Source organism: Arachis hypogaea, chromosome 1 (genome assembly GCF_003086295.3).
Source record: "Arachis hypogaea cultivar Tifrunner chromosome 1, arahy.Tifrunner.gnm2.J5K5, whole genome shotgun sequence".
NCBI classification, from domain to species: domain Eukaryota; kingdom Viridiplantae; phylum Streptophyta; class Magnoliopsida; order Fabales; family Fabaceae; genus Arachis; species Arachis hypogaea.
In genome coordinates, this window is record NC_092036.1 from 104,005,221 (window position 1) to 104,025,947 (window position 20,727).

Consider the following 20,727-nt stretch of genomic DNA (forward strand, 5'->3'; position numbering starts at 1 on the left):
GGTGGAAACTCAAATATCTTGCCCATTGCATTTGCACTTGTAGAAGGGAAAATGCGGAGTCCTGGTCTTTTTTCTTAACCAACCTGCGAAAATATGTGACTCCACAAAAGGGTATTCTGGTGATCTCTAACAGGCACAATGGCATCAAGGCTGCACTGGAAGCACCTGATAGTTGTTAGCTACCTCCTCATGCATATTGAGCATTTTGCATTTGTCATGTTGCAGCTAATTTATCCTTTAGTTTTAAGGGGCTGGATGCAAAAAGGCTACTGGTAAATGTTGTCTATGCAAAGACTGAGACAGAGTTTGACTATTTGTTTGATATTATGAGGACTGAAAATCTGGCTATGTGTGATTGGACAAATAGAATGGAGTATGATAAGTGGACCCAACACTAGGATGGCGGAAGATGCTTCGGCCACATGACGACCAACATATTTTAGTGTATTAATTCTATTTTGAAGGGCACAAGGAATCTACTAGTCACTTCGTTAAGGCCCACATACGGATGGCTTGCAAAGCTGTTTGTGAATCGAGGTCAAATGATAGAAGCGCAATTGGGGACTGGGCACTAGTTTTGCCAGGCACTGGTGAAAGCAATAGAGTGCAACTTGAGAGATTCAAGATGCTTCACTGTCACTTTGTTTGACGGGCATCAATTTGAGTATATTGTGGCCGAGATGACTCCTACCAGTAACTTCTCACTGGGTACATATTGAGTTTTCCTTATGGGTCGTACCTGTGACTGTGGCTACTTTCAAGCTCTCCATTATCCATGTTGCCATGCAATTGCATGCTGTGCTCAGTCGCAACTAAACTAGGTAATATATGTTGATGATGTTTACAACACGACTAAGGTGTTCAACGTGTATCGGATGGGATTTGCATTGCCTATTTCAGAAGGAATTTGGCCGCCATATGACGGTCCCACTGTCATTCTTGATCCTAACATGAGATGTGAAAGAGAAGGGCTACCAAGGTCCACCAGAATCCATAATACCATGGATGAGGCTGATTCTAGTAGACCGAAGCATTGTGGCCTCTATAGACAGCCCAAGCACACTCGCGGGAATTGTCCTCAACGAGGCTCTATGGTCGAAGGTGTGCATAGATGTTATGAACTTATGATGTCTTTCTTTTGGTTTATACTGTTCTTGTTGTTGCCGTTTTGTCTGTATTCGAACCAGGATGAAATATTATATGGGTTTAAAAATCATGTATGGTTTCATGTATTGCTATATGAACATGTTCTTTTGCTTTTTATTTGTTAAGTTGGTTCCTTTTTAGATAGAAGATATGCAAAGAGAAGTTACCTTAAAAGGCGTACATTTAAATATAAATATATAAGGCGTACATGTAAATATAAATATAGCAGATGTATATATAGATAAAAATAGTCATACAAATAAGCATACATAAACGGAATACATATAAAGTCATACATTCATACAAGTAAACATACATAAGCGGCAGCTCGCTGAACAACTCCTGAAACCATTCCCAAGTTGGTCTGTCATCCTCCATAAAATTTTCAAAGTCGGTAAGGCACCCACTAATAGCCTTCTCATCCATTGACAACCCCAGCTGATATGCCACATTTTGCAGCATAATGGTGTACTCTCTGAACGACATGTGAAAAGTATGCGTCTCAGAACACCACCTCTCGATGAATGCATTGACCATAGGTTCATCCTACCAGAACCAATTAGTGTTCAACCAAGCCAAGTGGTACAAACTAGCCCTCTTCAAATAAGGTATGATCCTTTCATGCATCGGCATATTTTGTTATCTCTGGCTGTAAATACACCTACTTGGCTACATCATATGATAAAAATAACCACATTGTAATTAAATTATAATACTTACACGTTTAAACCATAAATTATTACTAAAAATATTTTAATCCGGTGCAAAACTACATAGCTGTTATGTATCCAATCTTTTAGAAGTGAGAATAAAAAATATAAAAATTCTAATATATTAAAACCTAATCAATAAATTACTGATAAAAAAGATACTAATCTTGTTTGATTTGGAAGAACGAAGACATGTTTTTCTCACAGTATAGTAAATACTATCATACTATCCTAAAAACGGAAATTAAATTCAGGATACTAAAACTTATCTGCTTTTTGTTAATTTTCAATTAGTATACATTAATTAAATATTTAATTTGGTTCTCTTAAAATTGTATGTTAAATCTTGTATGACTTTAATTTAATAAAGTAGAAAAATAAGTATGACTGTCTAAATAAAAATATAGAACGAATGCTAATGTACTTTAGAACAAGTAACAAAGGTGTAATTTTTTAATTTTTAAATTTAAAATTAAAATTTTAAATTCTAAAGTATAAATCTTAAATTTTATATTCTAATTCCTATACCCTAAATACTAGATTTTATATTCTAAACTCTAATACTTAAAAAACAAACAAACTAACCTCTTCATTGATGCCTTCGACAACGTGAACAACGCCGTTGAGTCAGTACAAGTGGTTTTCGTCTGCCATAGTCCCACTTGAATATGGCCTCCCCAAAAATTCTAAATCCTCTCCCAGCCTCCTCCTCTTTCTCTCAAGCCACAATTTTCTCTCACTAACCAAATTTTCTCTCTACACCAAATGAAGGATTTGCTGTTGGCTATCACGATTTTATAGCCAAGATTCACGTAAACCGCAATATTCTTCAGCGAATTAGAGTAACCGCTGTTTTTTTATAAACCGCTAGAGTCTATAGTAGTTTATGCGTTGTCGCATTCCTTCAAAAACTGCTACACCCTCTAGCAGTTTCTGCTTTTCATGTTTTTTCACGTAATCTGCGTTATCCTATAGCGAATTACGTGTAAGTTAAAATCCACTACACCCTATAACCATTTTCATAAATATAAAAAATTACAAACATATCAACTATTTTAAAAAGTTGCAATCTAATAAATTTGAAGTCGAATTAATTTATATACGTAACTCACCTTTTATATTTTATCTTTCTGTACCCTTTATTTCATTCAAAAAATAGTATTTAGTGCATTTAAAAAAAAATTGATATCAAATAAAGAAGAGTAGATTTCGCTTTAGATTATAGATATCGAACTAACCCAAATTTACTAAAAATCTACACAATAAAATTATTTAAATATATAAATTAGATTAAATAATTGTATAGAATTTCCTTCTTTTAAAATTAAATATTTCATATTTAGCTAGCAAACACTCAAATTAGTATTAAGATATATTTTTTTGTTACTCTTAAAATTTTCAAAAATTATTTTTATTGGATAGATTAGTTATTCGATCATTTTAAAGAAAGAGATTATTATTTTATAATAATATTTTTCAATAATCTAGTTGTCTTATAATATAATTTTTTCGGGATTTTATTTATTCAATATGTATATTAAAAGATTAATTTAAAACAATAAAAAATCAATATTTTTTATAAAATTTTTAAAAATTTTAAAATAATAAAAAATAATTAAAAATTAAAATATTCAAATTAAAATTTATCGGAGAACAGTTTATATATTTATTCTTTATTGTTTTATATATTTGTACGCATTAAATTTTTAAAGTTTTTCGAAAAGCGAATATTTTTTATGAATTTAATTTTGATGCATTGTTAATGTAAAGTAGTTTTATATATACATTTAATTATATAATACTACACCATTAAAAATAATTATTTTTTCTGTTAATTGTGTAAATATTTATTTAAAATAATAAATTCAATTAGACAATTATATAAAATACTTTATATTATTATTAGTGTATTAAAATTAAATTCTATTTTTTATATGTATTGTGAAACTTGGTTTCCATAATGATAAGTTGTAAAACTAGATCCACGTACTCCATTAAGAACGCCATAAATATTCTAAAGTGCCTTATAAAAATTCTCTTAAACAGTAAATGAAGTACAAATAGATAATATTTTTAATTTTCTGAAAATCCAAAAGTAATTAATTCTTCTTCCATTTCTATATATGTGTGGTGTGTATGTGAGTTTGCTTTTTAAAAAAAAATATGAAATAATTGTCTATTTTTATATCGAGATAAAGTTAAATAACTTTTAAAAATAATTTTAATTTTATTATTATGATTAAACTAGTATTAATTATAAACAATTATTTAGTTATAATTTTATTTTATTGTGCAACAATGATATTATATATTATAAAAGTCTACTTAGTAATTTTCTATTAACATATATATCTTTTATTAATTAATTTAAATTAAAAATATTATTTTTGACATATTCATGTAAAGTAAATTCTAATAAGTAAGACTGATTTAAAAAATAGGATAAGACAAGTTATTGAAAATATAACATACACTAATATGAAAATTAGTATTTTTATATTTTATTTGGTGGTAAATTGAATATATAAGATAAAACAAATAATAAAAAGATTAATTTAATTTTTTTTCATACAAAATTTAGAATAAAAAATAAAATGATAAAAATATATTTATAAAAATTTGATAGTGAAAATAAAACAACAATAATAACAACAATAAAGTCTTGTCTTACTAGGTAGGGTCGACTACATAAATCAAACAATGTCATTCAGCTCTATTATGTATCATGTCTACAGAGAAATCGTTTATATGTAAATCTCATTTGACCACCTCAAGGATGGTTTTTATGGATCTTCCTTCGCCTTTCACTCCTTATCCATCTTTCATCTCATCCACCTTCTTGATTGGGTGGTTTCTCGGTCTTCTTCTCAAATGTCCAAACTACTTGAGACACAATTCTACCATCTTTTCTACAATAGGTGCTATGACTCCAACTCTCTCTCTCTCTCTCTCTCTCTCTCTCTCTCTCTCTTATATCTTCGTTCCTTATTCTATCCAATCACATATAATCACTCATCCATCTCAAAATTTTCATCTTTGCCACACTTAACCTATGTTCGTACTCCTCTTTGGCTGCCCAATATCCTATACCATAAAGCATAGACGGTCTGATAACAGTGCGATGGAATTTACCTTTAAGTTTTAAAAATACTTTTTTATCACATATGAAACCAGACACACTCCACTATTTTGACCAACCTGCTTGGATCCTATGATTTACATTTTATTCAATCTTTTCATTATCTTGTATGATGCACCAAAAATATTTAAAACTTTTAACTTTTCGTCTCTATATTAGAATTTTTCCTTCGGTGGCCGAACTTAAATTTCATATATTTCGTCTTGCTACTGCTTATACGCAAATCGTACACTTCTAAAACTTCTCTCCATAAATCCAATTTCTTATTTATATCTTTCCTTGACTTTCTCATAAGGACGATATTATGGGGGCAAAAGCATGCACCATGGTATAGACTCTTGGATATACTCTGTGAGTACTTCCAAGACTAATGTGAAAATGTATGAACTTAAGGATGATCTCTGATATAATCTTATACTAATAGAAAATTCCTCTATCACACCACCTTAAATTTTCACACTAGTTGTAGTAGTCCCATCATACATGTCTTTAATTACACGAATATATACGATCCTTATTTTTTTTCTTTTCCAAAACCTTCCATAAAACCTATCAAAAATAAAATAAAAAATAAAAAATAAATTGTTTCTTTGTTTAATGTCTCTGTATCTTTTTTGTTAAAGAAAGACACCATACAATAATTTAGTATTTTATGGCACAATATCTTTGTCCTGCCATACATAATTTTATAAATAATGCTATACATTTAAGTCTTTTTATGAATCAAGTTCAATCAAATTAAATAATAAGATTTGGAATAATGCTAGTCATAATTGACTTTTGTTATGTTAAACCAATTTTGTTAGATTTAGTTAATAAAAAGACTTAGTTTTATAGTATTATTCTAATTTTATATGTCTGTGTTCATATTTCAGTATTTTATTTTTAGAGAGTAAAGTATCGTTTTTGTCTCCAATGTTTGGGGTAAGTCTTAAAGTTGCTCTTAATGTTTAAATCGTCCTATTTAAGTCCTTAACTTTTCAAAATTGGTTCAATGTTGTGCTGCCATACGTTAGGGATCCGTTAACAGAATTGACGGCAGGACAAAATTGAGATAATTTTAAAACGTTAGGAAATTAAATAGGACGAAAACGTTAGGAACAAAAATGATACATAAAAATAAATTTTAATTTTATCCTTCCATAATATCAATTTTTTACGGTACATAGTTATTCAATTATTTTTTAATCACATCTAATAATAAAGTACACTTAATCACATTACTTTTATTCTAAATACATTTATTTTTTTATAATTTTACTTTTCCATAAAAATAAATTTAGTTTCATTCTAAATGAATAACTATATACCGTAAAAAATTGATATTATGAAAGATAAAATTAAAATTTATTTTTATGTATCATTTTTGTTTCGAACGTTTTCGTCCTATTTAAGTCCTTAACGTTTCAAAATCGTCTCAATTTTATCCCACCGTCAATTCTGTTAACGGATCTCTAACAGCAGTATAACATTGAGCCAATTTTAAAATGTTAAGAACTTAAACAAAGATTTAAATGTTAGAGATAACTTTAAAACTTACTCTAAACATTAGAGACAAAAACGATATTTTATTTATTATTTTTATAAACAAACGAACACATCATAAGAGAATATTTTAAAAAATATTTAAAGTCGTCTATTAAAATAATTAATAATCTATGTAGGAATCTCTCGCGAGCAACAGGTAGATGCATGTTCCCCGTACGAGTGCCTGCTTTGCCTTTTATATTAAAACTGAGAGATTAGATTTAGATTAGATTTGGTTTCCTTGTTGTTTTTGCTATCTCTTTCCTTTTCCCAAGATTAAAGCTTACCACCAAATTTTAGTTTACTTGGTTATTTCTATATAATATAATCTTTCAAGTGGCACGCACCATGTATGGTGAAAGCATCCTTCATCCTTCTCTCTCTTATTCTTATATAACTTTCAAGTTTCAATGATGCCCTTGAAAAATCATAGTGAAATCTTAGGTTCATCCCTAATTAAGATTATATATATCCATCCCCTCGTGTAGGAAAGATAGAGCTAAAATTTACAGATTTAATTTGTTTTCATCATTCTAAAAACTCTTTCAATTACCCAATGGATGAATATAATTGATTATATTTTAAGATCACAATATACTATTTTTTTTAGCATTTAATAGGTTATTTTAAACAAAAATTAAACTGATATATCATTACTCATTATTAAATAAATCATTTTTAATTTTGTAAATAAGAATAAAAAAATTAATTTTTAATTAATTAATATTAATCAATTTATTTTATTATAAATATTATTTTATTAACTCAATTTTTTAAAAGATTTAGAATTTTGTGTTTAAAATTTAAAATAAAAAATAATTTAAAAAATTTAATCAATATTGACCGAAAAGAATTAGCTGGCTAATTAAACTGATCAAAATAACCATGGTAGAAAAGAGACATTTGAGATTACTTTGCTTGGTATATAATTTGGATGCCAAACATCAATAATGATGCCATCTTGAATATTTATTTATGATGGATGAGATGCAGTTATTTTTATATTAAAATTAATAATTAAAAATTATTAAATTATAATTTTATTAAATTTATTAAATTATTTAATAATTTTTAATTTTTAATTTTACGTGAAAAAAATATCTACACGCGTCAATATTGATATTTATTTATATATTTAGGCACACTATTATATTGTGAATTAAATTTGTAGGAATTGTATGTGTGAATGTGAAGTAGTCCTAAACTATGATATAGGCAACATCATCATAAACTTTTCAATAATAGTTTCCTATTTTTTCAAATAAATAATAATATATTCTTGTTTCCTTAGCTAACTGATGGAAGAGCAAGGCCTATAAATTCATGAAACTGCACTCCCTCACCCTCACTCCTCCCACCCACAACACAAACCTCTCTTGATTTGTGAGACTCAGCGAAAACATGGAGACCTTTCCAGTTATTGACATGGGAAAGCTTAACACCCAAGATAGAGCTACAACCATGGACAACATCAAACATGCCTGCGAGAACTGGGGTTTCTTTGAGGTATGCATTATATATACACTACCACTACCTCCATGGCTCCATTATTATTATTATGATCACTTTTTATGTTCTGATTTGATTTGATTGTATTTGTGAAGTTGGTTAATCATGGAATCTCGATAGAGTTGATGGACACGGTGGAAAGGCTAACAAAAGAGCATTACAACAAGTGTATGGAGCAAAGATTCAAAGAAATGGTGGCGAGAAAGGGTTTGGAGTCTGCTGAGTCTGAAATCAGTGACTTAGATTGGGAAAGCACCTTGTTTCTGCGCCATCTTCCTGTTTCAAACATGTCAGAGATCCCTGATCTGGAAGATGAATTCAGGAAGGCAATGAAGGAATTTGCACTGCAACTTGAGAAGCTGGCGGAGTTGCTTCTCGATTTGCTGTGTGAGAATCTTGGGCTTGAGAAGGGTTACCTGAAGAAGGTGTTCAATGGATCTAAGGGCCCAAACTTTGGAACCAAAGTTAGCAACTACCCTCCTTGTCCCAAGCCCGACTTGATCAAGGGCCTCAGAGCCCATACTGATGCCGGTGGCATCATTCTTCTCTTCCAAGATGACAAGGTCAGTGGACTCCAGCTTCTTAAGAATGGAAACTGGATTGATGTCCCGCCATTGCGCCATTCCATTGTTGTCAATCTCGGCGACCAACTAGAGGTATGTATTCACGTGCCTCCTCTTATCAGTTTTTTTTTTTTTTTTTATCGAAAATAGAGAGATTCGAACCCGCAACTTTCTAAGTACGAGGAAACTACGTCATTTGAGATATAATCTATTAACACCTTTTCTTATCAGTCTAAGATTAAAAGAAATAAGTATTTTTATAACATGATATTAAAATTTTTATAACTCAAAAGTTTAAAGTTAATTATATTAACCCCAAAGTATAACAATTCACCTCCTATAAATGTAAATTTTTTAAAAAGGTAATTTTACATGTATAAAATATTTTATACATACATTTAATTGGAGAGACACTCTACTATACAGATTGAAGTGGTATAGAGAGAGAAAATAAATTTCTTTTATAGTTATTTTTTATTATTTTATTGTTATTCAAAGTGTGGATCCTACCTTTTTTAATCTCTCTTTCATCCCATAAAAAGAAAGATCTGTAAACTTACATCTTTACCATATAATTCACCTTAATTGGATTATCTTATATTATATTAATGATTATTTGAAAATATTTGCTATCATACTTAAAAGTTTGATGTGTGATTGTAAAATTAATAAATTTATTATAGAAAATAAGTTGGACAAAAATTCCACATTAATAGGCATACAAGATTTCACCTTGTCTGAATTATTAATTTTGTGATAGTAACAGGTGATTAGCAATGGTAAATACAAGAGTGTGATGCATCGTGTGATTGCTCAAACGGATGGGAACAGAATGTCATTGGCTTCGTTCTACAACCCAGGCAATGATGCAGTGATCTCTCCGGCACCGGCGTTGGTGAAGGAAAACGAGAGAAGCGAAATAATATACCCTAAATTTGTGTTTGATGATTATATGAAGTTATATGCTGGCCTTAAATTCCAGGCCAAAGAGCCAAGATTTGAAGCTATGAAGGCTGTGGAACCAAATGTTAACAATCTGGTGGGTCCCATTGCAACTGTCTAAACCTGAACCAACCAACTTTGAAGCATTATTGTATACTATTTATGTAATGCTGCTGTCAGTGTCTTTTTTATATATCATTGGTTGATGTGGAAGCGGGATCACGCACATGTGTAGCTTATCAATCTAGTACAATATTGCTTATAATAAACTTACATTGATGAAAATAAAATTATATTAGAAAAATGAAAAAAGATGGAGATATTTCCAAATTGATGTCCATCGTATAGATGTTTAATTATAGAGTTTATTTGTGTGTGATGTATGTGGTGGCTAAGTTATGTCTTGTATTATTGATGCATCGTCTTAGTTACTTGATTTACCCATTTTGTAAGAAAATCTCTCTCTCTCTCTCTCAATTTTTTTATTGGCTTTTTAATTTCTGGTCGGAAGTTTATTTTGCTGGGAAATTTCTTCTATATTACAAAAAACATCAAAATAATTTTAAAACGATACATTTTATCAGATGAAATAAATCTAAGAAGATACAATGTTATTCAATCTTTTGGAAAGTTCTTTTATTTAAAATTGAACTCTTGTTAGACCAAAATTGTGAATTTGTGATTTATTGGTTTATCTAGCCCATTCCTTCATGAAATCAAATGGTGATTATAAATCTGTACCAATTCATACTATTTTTCGGTCCTCATACTATTGTACAAATTCATATACTTAGCCAATGTATTATAGTTTAAATAACATAATTTTTTCATACTCACCTAAGAGGTTACAGGTTTGAGTCTTCATATTTTTAATAAAAAAATATACAAATTCATATACTTAGAATCCACCCTTTAATTTAAATATTTACATCACTATAATTTATTGTATAGGCAATTGGATTAACAGTTACGCTTCAATACCAATACCTACATTCACATAGACTAAATTTAAAAAAAAAAAAGGGAGACAGAGGGTAGAGAGTATATAGATCACATAGGCTGCATTTATTTATATACGCGCATTGAGACAGATGAGTGTATTTTGTATCTTTTATAACAAGAACATAAAGACATTAACAAGAGTTATAATTTATTTTTTATTTTTTTATTATTTTTATCAAATTTTTATAATTATATTTTTTTGTTAATTTTTTTTATGAAAAAAAAAGAATAAATTAAATTTTTATAATTTATTTTAATTTATCATCAAACAAAATACAAAAATTAAAAATATTAATTTTTGTGGTTCTTTCTTTTTGTGTCTTATTTTTAATGTCTTAGTTTATCTATTCTCAAAACTAAAAACAGTCATACACCAATGTAGTTACTCTCGCGTGGTTAATTATTAAATTTACTTTGTCAATTATCTGTGGAACACTCTATAAGTCACTCATCAGTGCTTTGAAACGTGTATGCCCTTATCAAGGAGTTAAATTCCCCCACTAACTTGGTTCGCATTCTAATGCAAGATCCCCTTTAATTTGAGGAACTGAAAGTCACTGAATGAAACAATATAATATAAATTAGCATTAATAAAACCCTTGATACGGGGCAGGTAGAAAGCCATAATGTTGATAATATTAATAAGATCCAAAGTTGGTGAGGATAAGAGTTGGAAGAAAAAAGTAGGCCAGCATAGTTGATGAGATAACTAGCTAATAATGGACTATGGTACCACTGATTAAGCAGATTTAAAAGAATTTGTTTGAACAAATTCAACCATTCATAAATCATAACTCATACATAACACATAGCTCTCTGTTGGGACCATCCTATTGTTATTATTGAAAATATGCCCACTACCCGGTCTATGCTGCAATAATTGCTCAGAATTCAGTTGGATAAGTTGACAAGTAAGAGTAGATAGATATATTAGAATGCAAGTCATCAACATAAAAGGGGGAAAAATTTGATGCATACAACAGTTAAGGTTGTATGTTGAACTGATTGATGGGCTAGTATCCACCAACAACACAGGAGTAAGTTTTATTACTGTAGAAATACTGATTGTAAGCCATGCACTGTAGAAGAATCTTGGGTAAGAATGACCATATATCATTTAGATTTCAATTTGCAATAGCACCATTAAGAGAAGTTCTGATTTCTCATTGTAATAATAATGCATGCATTCTCTTCACGGAAAAATTAGACAACCAAATAATTTTTTAACTAAATTTAATCAAATCATTCTAAACATTTTTTTTCTTTTCTGTATGTACTTCTTTTTCTTCACTTCGTACATACATAACTGATGTTGCATCTTTTTCTTCCTCTCCTACTTTTTTTTCTTTGTTCTCTTTTGTCATCATTGTTGTTTGATCACCATCTCTTTCTCATTTTTCTTCTTTTATTTAATTTCTTCTATTTTTTCTTTTTCCTCCTTTTTATTCATCATCGTCATCATATCATTATTATTCCATCCTCCTCTTCTTCTTAGTTAAATATCACAAAATTAGTTTAACGATAATAAAAGTACATCATTTATTTGTAAATAACACAAAAATTTGTAGTGAATGACACAAAAATCTTTAAAAGACCACAAGTTTAAAACCGACTCATTCAATTAACAAAATATATTTAAATATGTTTTAAATTCAAAAGACGCATCAAATTATTGCAAATGATAAAAAATAGTTAAATCTCTTATATATTAGTTTAATATCCCACAATCAATTCAACATTAACAAAAATATATAATATAATTAGAAATAACAGATATTTTTAGTAAATGACACAAATTTTTAAAAATTATAAGTCCAAAATTTTAATTCACTCAACCATCAAAATATGTTCAAATGTGTTTTGGTAATATATATATCAATTTATTACAAATGGTATAAGAATGGCTAAACCTCTTATATATGAATTCAATATCACTCAATTAGTTCAATGATTAAGAATTACATCATTTAATTAGAAATGACATGGTTAAAAAATTACTATATCACAGATAAAAAATTTTTGTCTCAAAATTAAGAAGTTTTTTTTGCCACAGTTAAAAAATTTTAATGTTATTTTTTTGATAAATTGCCTCAAATCCTTTGTAACAGTTAAAAAATTTTAATGTTATTTTTTTGATAAATTCTAGAAGTGAACGCAGATCGAATCGAATAGAATATAGCCAAAATTTCTTAAAGACTTATTTAGATATATACTGTACAACTTTTTTCCAACAAAGGAAAACCGAGGTGACACGTAATCAAGTAGATATAAGCGGAAACGTGGAAGAGATTCATACCTATCTATCTGAACAGAGGCAGCCATGGAATATAACCGATCACATAGACTACTCCGATTCACTATTCATCCATGTGACATCCAATATGTCAACCAAAGCCATAGTTCTCCACTAAGTGTGAGAATCAATCCATCAAAGTAACTATTGGCCCATGTCCCTCGAATAGAGTTAGGATTTAGAAGGCAATGTATGTAGGTATTCATGTATTTTGTTGCATCATGCTTTTGCTTTACTTTTCAGGGCACTACAAATCTCTTGAGCATCTTGTTACAAATAAATAATTGAATTTACAATTGACACTTACTATGTCTCTTAAAAGAATGAATTTAAGCAAACTCATCCTATAAAACTGTCATAGAACAGGAAACCATGCAAACTATTAGCAAGACAAACGAAAGAAAGTTGTCACAGATAAAAAGAGTGAATGGGGGCAAGAACGACTGATAAGTGAAACTCATTAGTAGAACTCATCATAAATGTGTAAATAATGTTCAAAAATAATCTCCCTTCATCATATCACTGAGAAATTCAGAGAAAACAAGATGAAAAATGGCAAACCCAAACTACCTAGTTAAGGCACCCTAAGTTTTGAATTTCTATGTAAAAAAGAATTCAGATATCCCGTTTGAGCACACAAGGAAAAGGGTATTCTTTGTGCAGAGTCTTCATTGGAGGCTCCACTGAACAAGATGTGAATGGGGTTCAAAGCCATATCACTTATTGTTCTCTACTTCAGCAGTCTTACTGGGTTGCGGATTGTCAATCTTTTTATCATCTCCTTCTTTTGCATCTCCATTTGAGCAGTGATTCTTTAGAACCATTGAAATGTCCGCTTCAGAAGCTCCAGCAAGCTTAAAGCGTTCAGTGGCAGCTTCCAGTTTTTCCTTCCAACCACTCATCTCTAATTTGCATTCAACTTGGGATCTTTCGAAAAGCATATTACCCCAGAAGAGGTGAATCTGGGATCTCATTACGGCTGCTTGCTCAGCAGCTTCTTCTGGAGATATATCACCCGGACCACCAACACCGGAGGACTCAGCTTCAGCAGCCCCTCCACCTTGTTTCTTTCTTCTTCTCAACAAATCATCTTTCTTTGTCGAATTGGGGTCCTTTTGCTCATTTGCTTTCTGTTCCTCCAACTTCTCCCACATATCAGTTGCAGATTTCATCTTGGTCTCTGCACTGTCGAAAAGTTCAAGCGTCTCTGTTGGATCCCAGCTTGATAAATCTATTTTCTTAGCCAGAGCAAAAGACCAATGAAGTTTAGCCATTTCAAATTGTTGCTGCCCAAGAGCCAAAAGTCCCTCATAGAAGTCTGGTTTAATCAAGAGTGCTTCATTGTACTTATCTCTTGCCAAAGAATACTTTTCCTTGACCCAGTCATAAGCCACTTGAAGCTGTTCTGCTACCACGTCCTTCCCGGCAGACTCGTCTAATGGGATCCGCTTTCTAGCTGCACACATGTGAACATTTCCCCAGTTGAAGAATGCCAATGCGGCCACCTCCTGGAACTTCGAAGCAGCCTTGTCAAAGAGTTCCTGGGCCTCTTCACTGGTTACTGTTTCCTCAAGTGCCTCTGAACAGAGTTCCATTCCAAGCTCATGCAAATCAATATGAGCATCTGGATCAATACCAACATGTGAGCGGAAAAGTTGAGCAAACTCAAACAACCAGTCATCCATCTCCACTTCTTTGCTTTCAGCATCTTCTGTGGTTCCGGATTTTTGTTTTGGAGCCTCCTTCCCTGTCTTATCAACCTCAGTATCAGGAACTTCATGGGCAGATTCACTCGGAGATGAATGAGACCCACTCTCATCTACCTTGATCTCCTCATTCTCAACAGGTTTCTCTTCCTCTTCTTCCAGCAGAAGAGGCTCTTGCTCAGGACTAACTTCAACAATATGTAGTCTCAGCATCCCTACGGAATCACTTTTATCTGCTTCAGGTTCTTTCAGAAGATGGCTATCAGCACTAGACTCTGCCAATCTAAGTTCATCAGTAGAGGTTATAGTAACCAGATCACCATCATTATCCTTGTACTTGATCAGAACTGAACTTGATGAAGGAAACCTTTTGCTCACTATATCTCTTAGAACCCTAAAACTGCAATTCACTGGCATCTGGGAAAGTCTAATGTCATGGTCATAAACAAGCTTCAATGGTCTCCACCGAACTCTGACCTCCGGACACTGCCCATTAATAGTGGACAAATGAGACGAGTGTTCCTTTTGGTTTTCATGTTTCATATTAGGAAGCTTCGCGGGACCATTTGAAGACTTCAACACAACTTTTGGAAACTGGGACTTGCCATCAGGACCATTTTCAGATGGTGAAACAGCTTGTGGCCGGTCTAGCTTGCTGTTAGGCGACACAACTGATGCACCTGCTGAATTTGCAGCCTTCTTTTGCACTGGCCGGGCTGGCAAACATGGCCCTAGACCAGCAATAGGGGCACCACGGACAGCAGAAGCACCAAGGGCAGCAGGGGAGGGGCGACTGTGGAGGTCCTGCTGGGCCTCCTGTCGAGGCCCCAATGCAGTCTTCAACCTCTGAGCAATCTCCAAAGCATCCCTGTGATTAGGGTCAGCTCCCAGCAAGGTCTGTACATCTAGCACAGCCATTTCATACTTGCCTACAGCCTCAAAAGCCCGGGCCCTTCGAAGGAGTGCCCGGACAAATCGAGGCTGGACCTGAAGGGCCATGGTGCACTCAGCAATAACAGTTTCATAATCTATGGGCTTCATCTGCATTAAACAAGCTGCTCTATTGCTATGGAAAACGGCTCTGTCTGGGTGGGATTTTGGGGTGAGTCTAAGAGCATTATCATACTGCTCAAGGGCGCCAGCATAATCCTTGTTCTGAAATCGCTTATTCCCTTCCTCTTTCAGCTCATGCGCTCTCTTCAAAAAAATTGAAGAATCCAACTCCACTCCTCCATTAGCCACTGGTGGTGGTGGTGGTGCCGCTGAACTATCAACAGAGGCTTGGTTTGAATTTGGGTTTGAGTTTGCGTTTGAACCACCACCCTTCTTTCTTCTACCCCCTGATTTCCCCATCTATAATCCTCTCTCTTACACCACACAATCACTCACACTCACTCCCAGACCAATACTTATCTAAATCAAAATCAATGCAAAACCAGCAAAGTGGCAATATTTCCGGACTAAACAGAGAGATGGACAAGAGGGAGTTACACTTACCGGTGAGAAGATGAAAGCTCAAGTTTTATTCCAAAAAGTTGAATCTTTGGGGCAGTAGGAGCGGAAATGTCTAGAAGAAGATGATAGTGGGGGTGATTAAAGAAAGAAAAATAAGAAAAAAGGGGGTCATTTGGGGTTTTGAGAACTCGTCAAGCTTGAAACCCTAGATTTGTTCCATCAGTTTCTTGTTATGATGTGGGTCCCACGTGGCTTTGTCATCCTAGACCGTTCGATCTAAATAATAATTCCCAACATGCGTTGACCTTCAACATCAACCATGGATATACACGTAGAGATTTAAGGGTTCATGGCTATTTCGGTAAATATAGAAAGTGGGTTGGTCATTTTCGTTAGGGAAAGTAGGGTTTGCACCAATTTGAGAACTCTATAAATAGCTTCAGTGAACGGACTCCCCCACTCCACGTTTAGTTATTCACTACCAGCCTACGGCGGAGAAATCACCCTGCGCTGGCAATTAAGGTTTTTGTTAGTTTTGTTATGTTTTTATCGTCGTAGGAAAAGTAAACTTTAGTAACTGATTTTGTTCAATAAGAAAGCCTCAGTTCGTTATAGTAGATTGAAGAGGCTGATAAGTGTCTCTGCAATCGTGTATGAACTTTGAGGCATAATAAGGGGCGAGTCATCGTTTCGGTCGTCATCTGTTTTGTTGGCGAATCGATTGTTCCTCGTCTACATTTTTTTTTTAGCATTTCTTTTTTGTTGTTAGTTTTGAAGATGGATCTTTCTTCAGTGTTTTTCTTCCCCTCCTGCGCAGTGGAGAATAAATAAAAAAAACGAATGGGGAACTGGAGAAGGAGAATCATATCTATGTGAACTCTTCTGTTCATTCCCAGATGCGCACTTCTTTTATTCATGACAATTAATCATCTATTTATACTTAATAATGTTCTCAAGATGTTCAAGGGTCTCAACACATGCTAAATTGCTACTGGATCTTGTACTAAGAAGGCAAAGCAGTAGTCAGCAGTATGCAGTCTTTTATTCATGAATTGCTAAATTTGAGATCCAGGTATCCAACAATGACACGGAAAAGCAAAAGAGAAAAAAAAACTCAGGAAGCATAACATTTCGTTAAAAATTCTAATAAAACTGCCCTGAACTTCAGCTAAAAAGGATAAAGACTGGTGACTAGTGACTTCTCTTCATCGCGGATATCTACCGCGGGAGGAAGCAGCAACTTTTTAAAATACTCTTTGAATTTCTATTTCCCGGAGCATGAAAATGAGAGCGGGTTGGACTTGAGACAAGAAATATCAAACAATTCGATGAACCTCTGATCCGAAACTCTGGCCTTGGCGCCTGCAAACCTTTGGTACTCATCAAATACAGAAGATAGGCACCATTTCTGCAATCTTCTGATGCATCCCACAAGGCAACCAGTGCGATGCTGTTCATTGTAGAAGTATAAAAGGATCAGATGCATTGATAATTCAAAACTATTATATTCAAATAAGGGAGAAAGTGATTGCGGATTACCTTCCCTCGTTTACAATGAATTAGTACTGGGTGGTTCCTGACATCTGGGCAACAAAAGCATGCAAAGATTAAGGAAACAAATTACTAAACAAGCTGTGTTATAACTACTACACAAGTAGTTTAGTTCAAGAGAGTAATACCGAGGACTACTTTCAAAGCTTCACGAACTGTGTCATCTGGGATGTTGACAAAGGGTTCCTGTCCACAGCATTTATGTTATCAATGTGTATAACTTAGTGTACTTCAGACATAAGTTAAACATTACTTTCTTAAACTTCTGCTTTTTCTCCCTTGGCATTCACTCAGGAAGAATAACAAATTCTGGGGAGGGTGTTTGTTGTAGCTTAATGTTTAAGAGATAACCAACATTTACTGGCAAAAAGTCCTACAATAGCCTCTAGAAAAATATCACTGAAGGGTGCAAAAAATTGAGTAACTCTATAATAGAATGCAGTTTAAATTTCCTGCTTTAGAATTTGATCTCATAAGGAGAGTCTGCATTAGACAAGTTAAACTGCAACAGGGGCTTAACTGGACTAATTCTTGAAAAAAATGCCACTACTCACTCCGGTGCTTTGAATCTCATTAACATTGAAGTGGACTTAATTTGAAGTGTTCCTACTGACTAAGCTACGGTCGAGTGGTTTTAAAGACCGTTTTCCATACCCAAACCTTTGCTGCTTTATGTGAAACAATTTCCACAAATAAACATCGGATTCACAAGCCTCAAAGCACCATTATGATACCAGTCCTGCAAGCTTTGGATTATCCTTCAATGACTCCACATTTGGACATTTGGTTATTGATATTGGTGGATTATTCAGCTAATAAGTGTTATTATTAGTAGGTGGTGTCGGTAAAGAGTTTAGTTTGTGATAACCATCTTAATCGCAGCACAACTTTGACAATGACATCAAATATTAATATGCTTATTCTAGATTAACCTTTTGACAGGGAATGGAACAAAGAATTAATTCCAGAACTCCAGCTTTAATTTCATTTGTTAAATAGAGATGAGATGTCTGCTAACACAAGGGACTGAAGGTGCAATTTTTTTCACAAGACCCCAAAAAAAAAAAAAGCGGTAATTTTTCCTAGATAGGCTTGAAAGATGTAAGCAAATTGAACTAAAACCATCAGTAACTTGTAATATACAACCGGTTCTTTCCAACGCAATATGGCAACAATACAACGAATTAAACATACCGTAAAAACAAATATTAAAGTTCATGAAGAGATATCAAGCTTGCAACTGAAAAATTAATTGGATATAACAAAATCCAATACTTTAAAGGAGCAATAAAATCTTTATCTATAATTATTAGCAGCGTCAGTTAAACTTCATAAGCAACTGGTTCAGTTAAACAAACAAGAAGAAATAAAAGAGGATCAGGACCATAAGGACAACTAAAAAGCAAAAGGCATACGCTTCTTGGTCCACAAGATTCTATTCCAAACCAAATGTAAATGCATATGAAAGTCAACTATCAAGGCAATTTTCCATAAATACATCTACTTACATTCGGTAAATCAATCTCCGTTTCATTTAGTTAGTATATAAAAAAGAAAGGCAATTTACCATAACTACATCAAATTCCACACACTTTGAAAATTTAATCTTCAAACTACTATTTGAATTGTACGCAGCACTGCAGGAACAGATCACAATAGCTAGATGAGACCTCAGTAAAGAGAATGAGTTGATTTGACGCACTTGGGATTTGAAAAATTACAATAAAATGAAAAGCTAGTTAGATTATTTACAACTACAAGAGGCATGAAAAACAAGTGATGGCAGGCAAGGATTGAGGTCCAGAAAAGATTACAAACCTTACATCCATCGATCCCGAATTGATAAAGCTTTATTCCGTTGGCCTTGAGAAATTCAGAAGTCACTTCTGGATACGGTTCAGGGCACAAACATCTGCGTCAAAACACAGGGATAGAAAGTCAGAAATCCCAACGATGGCTTCAAAATTCAGAATCTCAAATGCAGAGGCAGAGGCAGAGGCATATGGAATGGAAGACTCACATAACAGTGCGGAGACGAAGGGATTTTAAGAAGCTGAAGTTGGCAGAGTCGGGAAAACCAGACCTAAAAATGCCTTGATCGACCATGGCGAAGTTGAGCGGCGGCACGAATACGTCGTCGTCGGCGCCGGCGGAAATCTGGCCGTTGGAGTTGTTGGAGTTGTCGAGCTTCATGATTTTTGGCGCCAAATTGTTCAACAGTGAAAGAGCACTGAAAATTTAGAAGGAAGAAAATGTCAATAGTATTAGGTTGAGAAGCGATTCAGAGAATCTCCCGTTTAGAGGATCTATATAATTTTAGAGAGAGAGAGAGAGAGAGAGAGAGAGGGGAAAAGGTTAGGAGCATAGGATCTCCGATAAGATGCTTTGGTTTCAAGTGTGTGAGGTATGAGTGGGTACGAAAGAGACGGAGATGGAATATGCTATTTTATTTTTCTGCCATGTCATCCGAAACCGCACCGAAAATCCCAACCCTCCCTCCTTACCCTTCTCCTTCTTCCAATCAACTTACTATGCTTCTGTTGGTTTCCTACCGAGTCTCAACGATTTTCACTTGTGCCAGTTTTTGATCTGGCGCTTCGGACTTGGAACTGCTGAGCTGTTCAACAAACAATACAAGTTTGACCCTTCTTGCTTTCAGTGTGTGTGGGTAAGAGTTTGGGTTTGGACTTTGGACTGATCCTGTGAGTTGACCAATACTGACCCTACATGCATTGCTGGCGAGTTTATGTGAAGCCAAATCACCAAAAGAGTGCTTCGCATACTCTCTCGATTAACAAAAATGTTATTTGTACGCTAAAATCTGTCATTAAAATCAATTATTAATGTATTTGTATATAAATATATATATAATTTAATTTATTTTTAATATATATTTTATATTAATGACTAATTTTAATTGTTGATTTTAATATACACGTAATATAATTCTTTTTTTAATTCCTTCTTGTTTACGTGAATTGGCCACTCTGAAAGTTGCACCCGTCTTCGATAATGACACCAGCAAATTACTCCTAAAGGCTTTCCACGCAAACTCATTTACATGGAAAAGTAATAATATGATAATTATTAATGCGACTGACTTAGTTATATACTGTATATTAATACCAGGAAAGAAAAAGAAAAGTAGGCGAAACTTAACTTGACTTGTGCTTGTGCTTGTGCA

The 20,727-nt window shown here is 33.2% G+C and overlaps 3 protein-coding genes and 1 non-coding gene across 6 annotated transcripts; 2 read left to right on the top strand and 2 right to left on the bottom strand.

The window, feature by feature from the left end:
- Positions 1-7,678: 7,678 nt before the first annotated feature.
- Positions 7,679-9,993, top strand: LOC112706058 (1-aminocyclopropane-1-carboxylate oxidase). Its single transcript, XM_025757153.2, has 3 exons — positions 7,679-8,028; positions 8,127-8,687; positions 9,361-9,993. The coding sequence occupies exons 1-3, from the start codon at positions 7,924-7,926 to the stop codon at positions 9,655-9,657; spliced, it is 963 nt and encodes a 320-aa protein (XP_025612938.1). The 5' UTR covers positions 7,679-7,923; the 3' UTR covers positions 9,658-9,993.
- Positions 9,994-13,275: 3,282 nt separating this feature from the next.
- LOC112706069 (protein CLMP1) lies at positions 13,276-16,938 on the bottom strand. The gene has a single exon (XM_025757166.3). The coding sequence runs from the start codon at positions 15,888-15,890 to the stop codon at positions 13,548-13,550; it is 2,343 nt and encodes a 780-aa protein (XP_025612951.1). The 5' UTR covers positions 15,891-16,938; the 3' UTR covers positions 13,276-13,547.
- On the top strand, positions 16,605-16,730 carry LOC112714757 (small nucleolar RNA snoR111). The gene has a single exon (XR_003159346.1). It is a non-coding gene; the product is annotated as a small nucleolar RNA snoR111 (small nucleolar RNA).
- A 74-nt stretch (positions 16,939-17,012) lies between the features above and the next one.
- LOC112706079 (inositol diphosphatase DSP4) lies at positions 17,013-20,297 on the bottom strand. Of its 3 annotated transcripts, none has more exons than XM_072201715.1 (6): positions 20,096-20,297; positions 19,564-19,773; positions 19,362-19,455; positions 17,672-17,729; positions 17,532-17,575; positions 17,013-17,442 (listed from the first exon to the last, which is right to left on the bottom strand). In XM_072201715.1, the coding sequence occupies exons 2-6, from the start codon at positions 19,734-19,736 to the stop codon at positions 17,257-17,259; spliced, it is 555 nt and encodes a 184-aa protein (XP_072057816.1). In that variant the 5' UTR covers positions 19,737-19,773; positions 20,096-20,297; the 3' UTR covers positions 17,013-17,256. The 3 variants fall into 3 exon arrangements, with proteins under 3 accessions (XP_072057816.1, XP_025612968.1, XP_072057812.1); XM_025757183.3 differs by having other exon boundaries at positions 20,074-20,205; XM_072201711.1 differs by having other exon boundaries at positions 20,048-20,134.
- Between the last annotated feature and the right edge of the window lie 430 nt (positions 20,298-20,727).

Bases quoted from the DNA above. Each gene is read 5' to 3' on its own strand.
- LOC112706079 (XM_072201715.1), bottom strand. From the start codon at position 19,736: ATGAAGCTCGACAACTCCAACAACTCCAACGGCCAGATTTCCGCCGGC. The intron at 19,456-19,563 runs GTGAGTCTTCCA...GTTTTGACGCAG, and splicing joins CTTCGTCTCCGCACTGTTAT to ATGTTTGTGCCCTGAACCGT. The intron at 17,443-17,531 runs GTAATCCGCAAT...TACAATGAACAG, and splicing joins TTCATTGTAAACGAGGGAAG to CATCGCACTGGTTGCCTTGT.
- LOC112706058 (XM_025757153.2), top strand. From the start codon at position 7,924: ATGGAGACCTTTCCAGTTATTGACATGGGAAAGCTTAACACCCAAGAT. The intron at 8,029-8,126 runs GTATGCATTATA...GTATTTGTGAAG, and splicing joins AGAACTGGGGTTTCTTTGAG to TTGGTTAATCATGGAATCTC. The intron at 8,688-9,360 runs GTATGTATTCAC...TGATAGTAACAG, and splicing joins ATCTCGGCGACCAACTAGAG to GTGATTAGCAATGGTAAATA.
- LOC112706069 (XM_025757166.3), bottom strand. From the start codon at position 15,890: ATGGGGAAATCAGGGGGTAGAAGAAAGAAGGGTGGTGGTTCAAACGCA.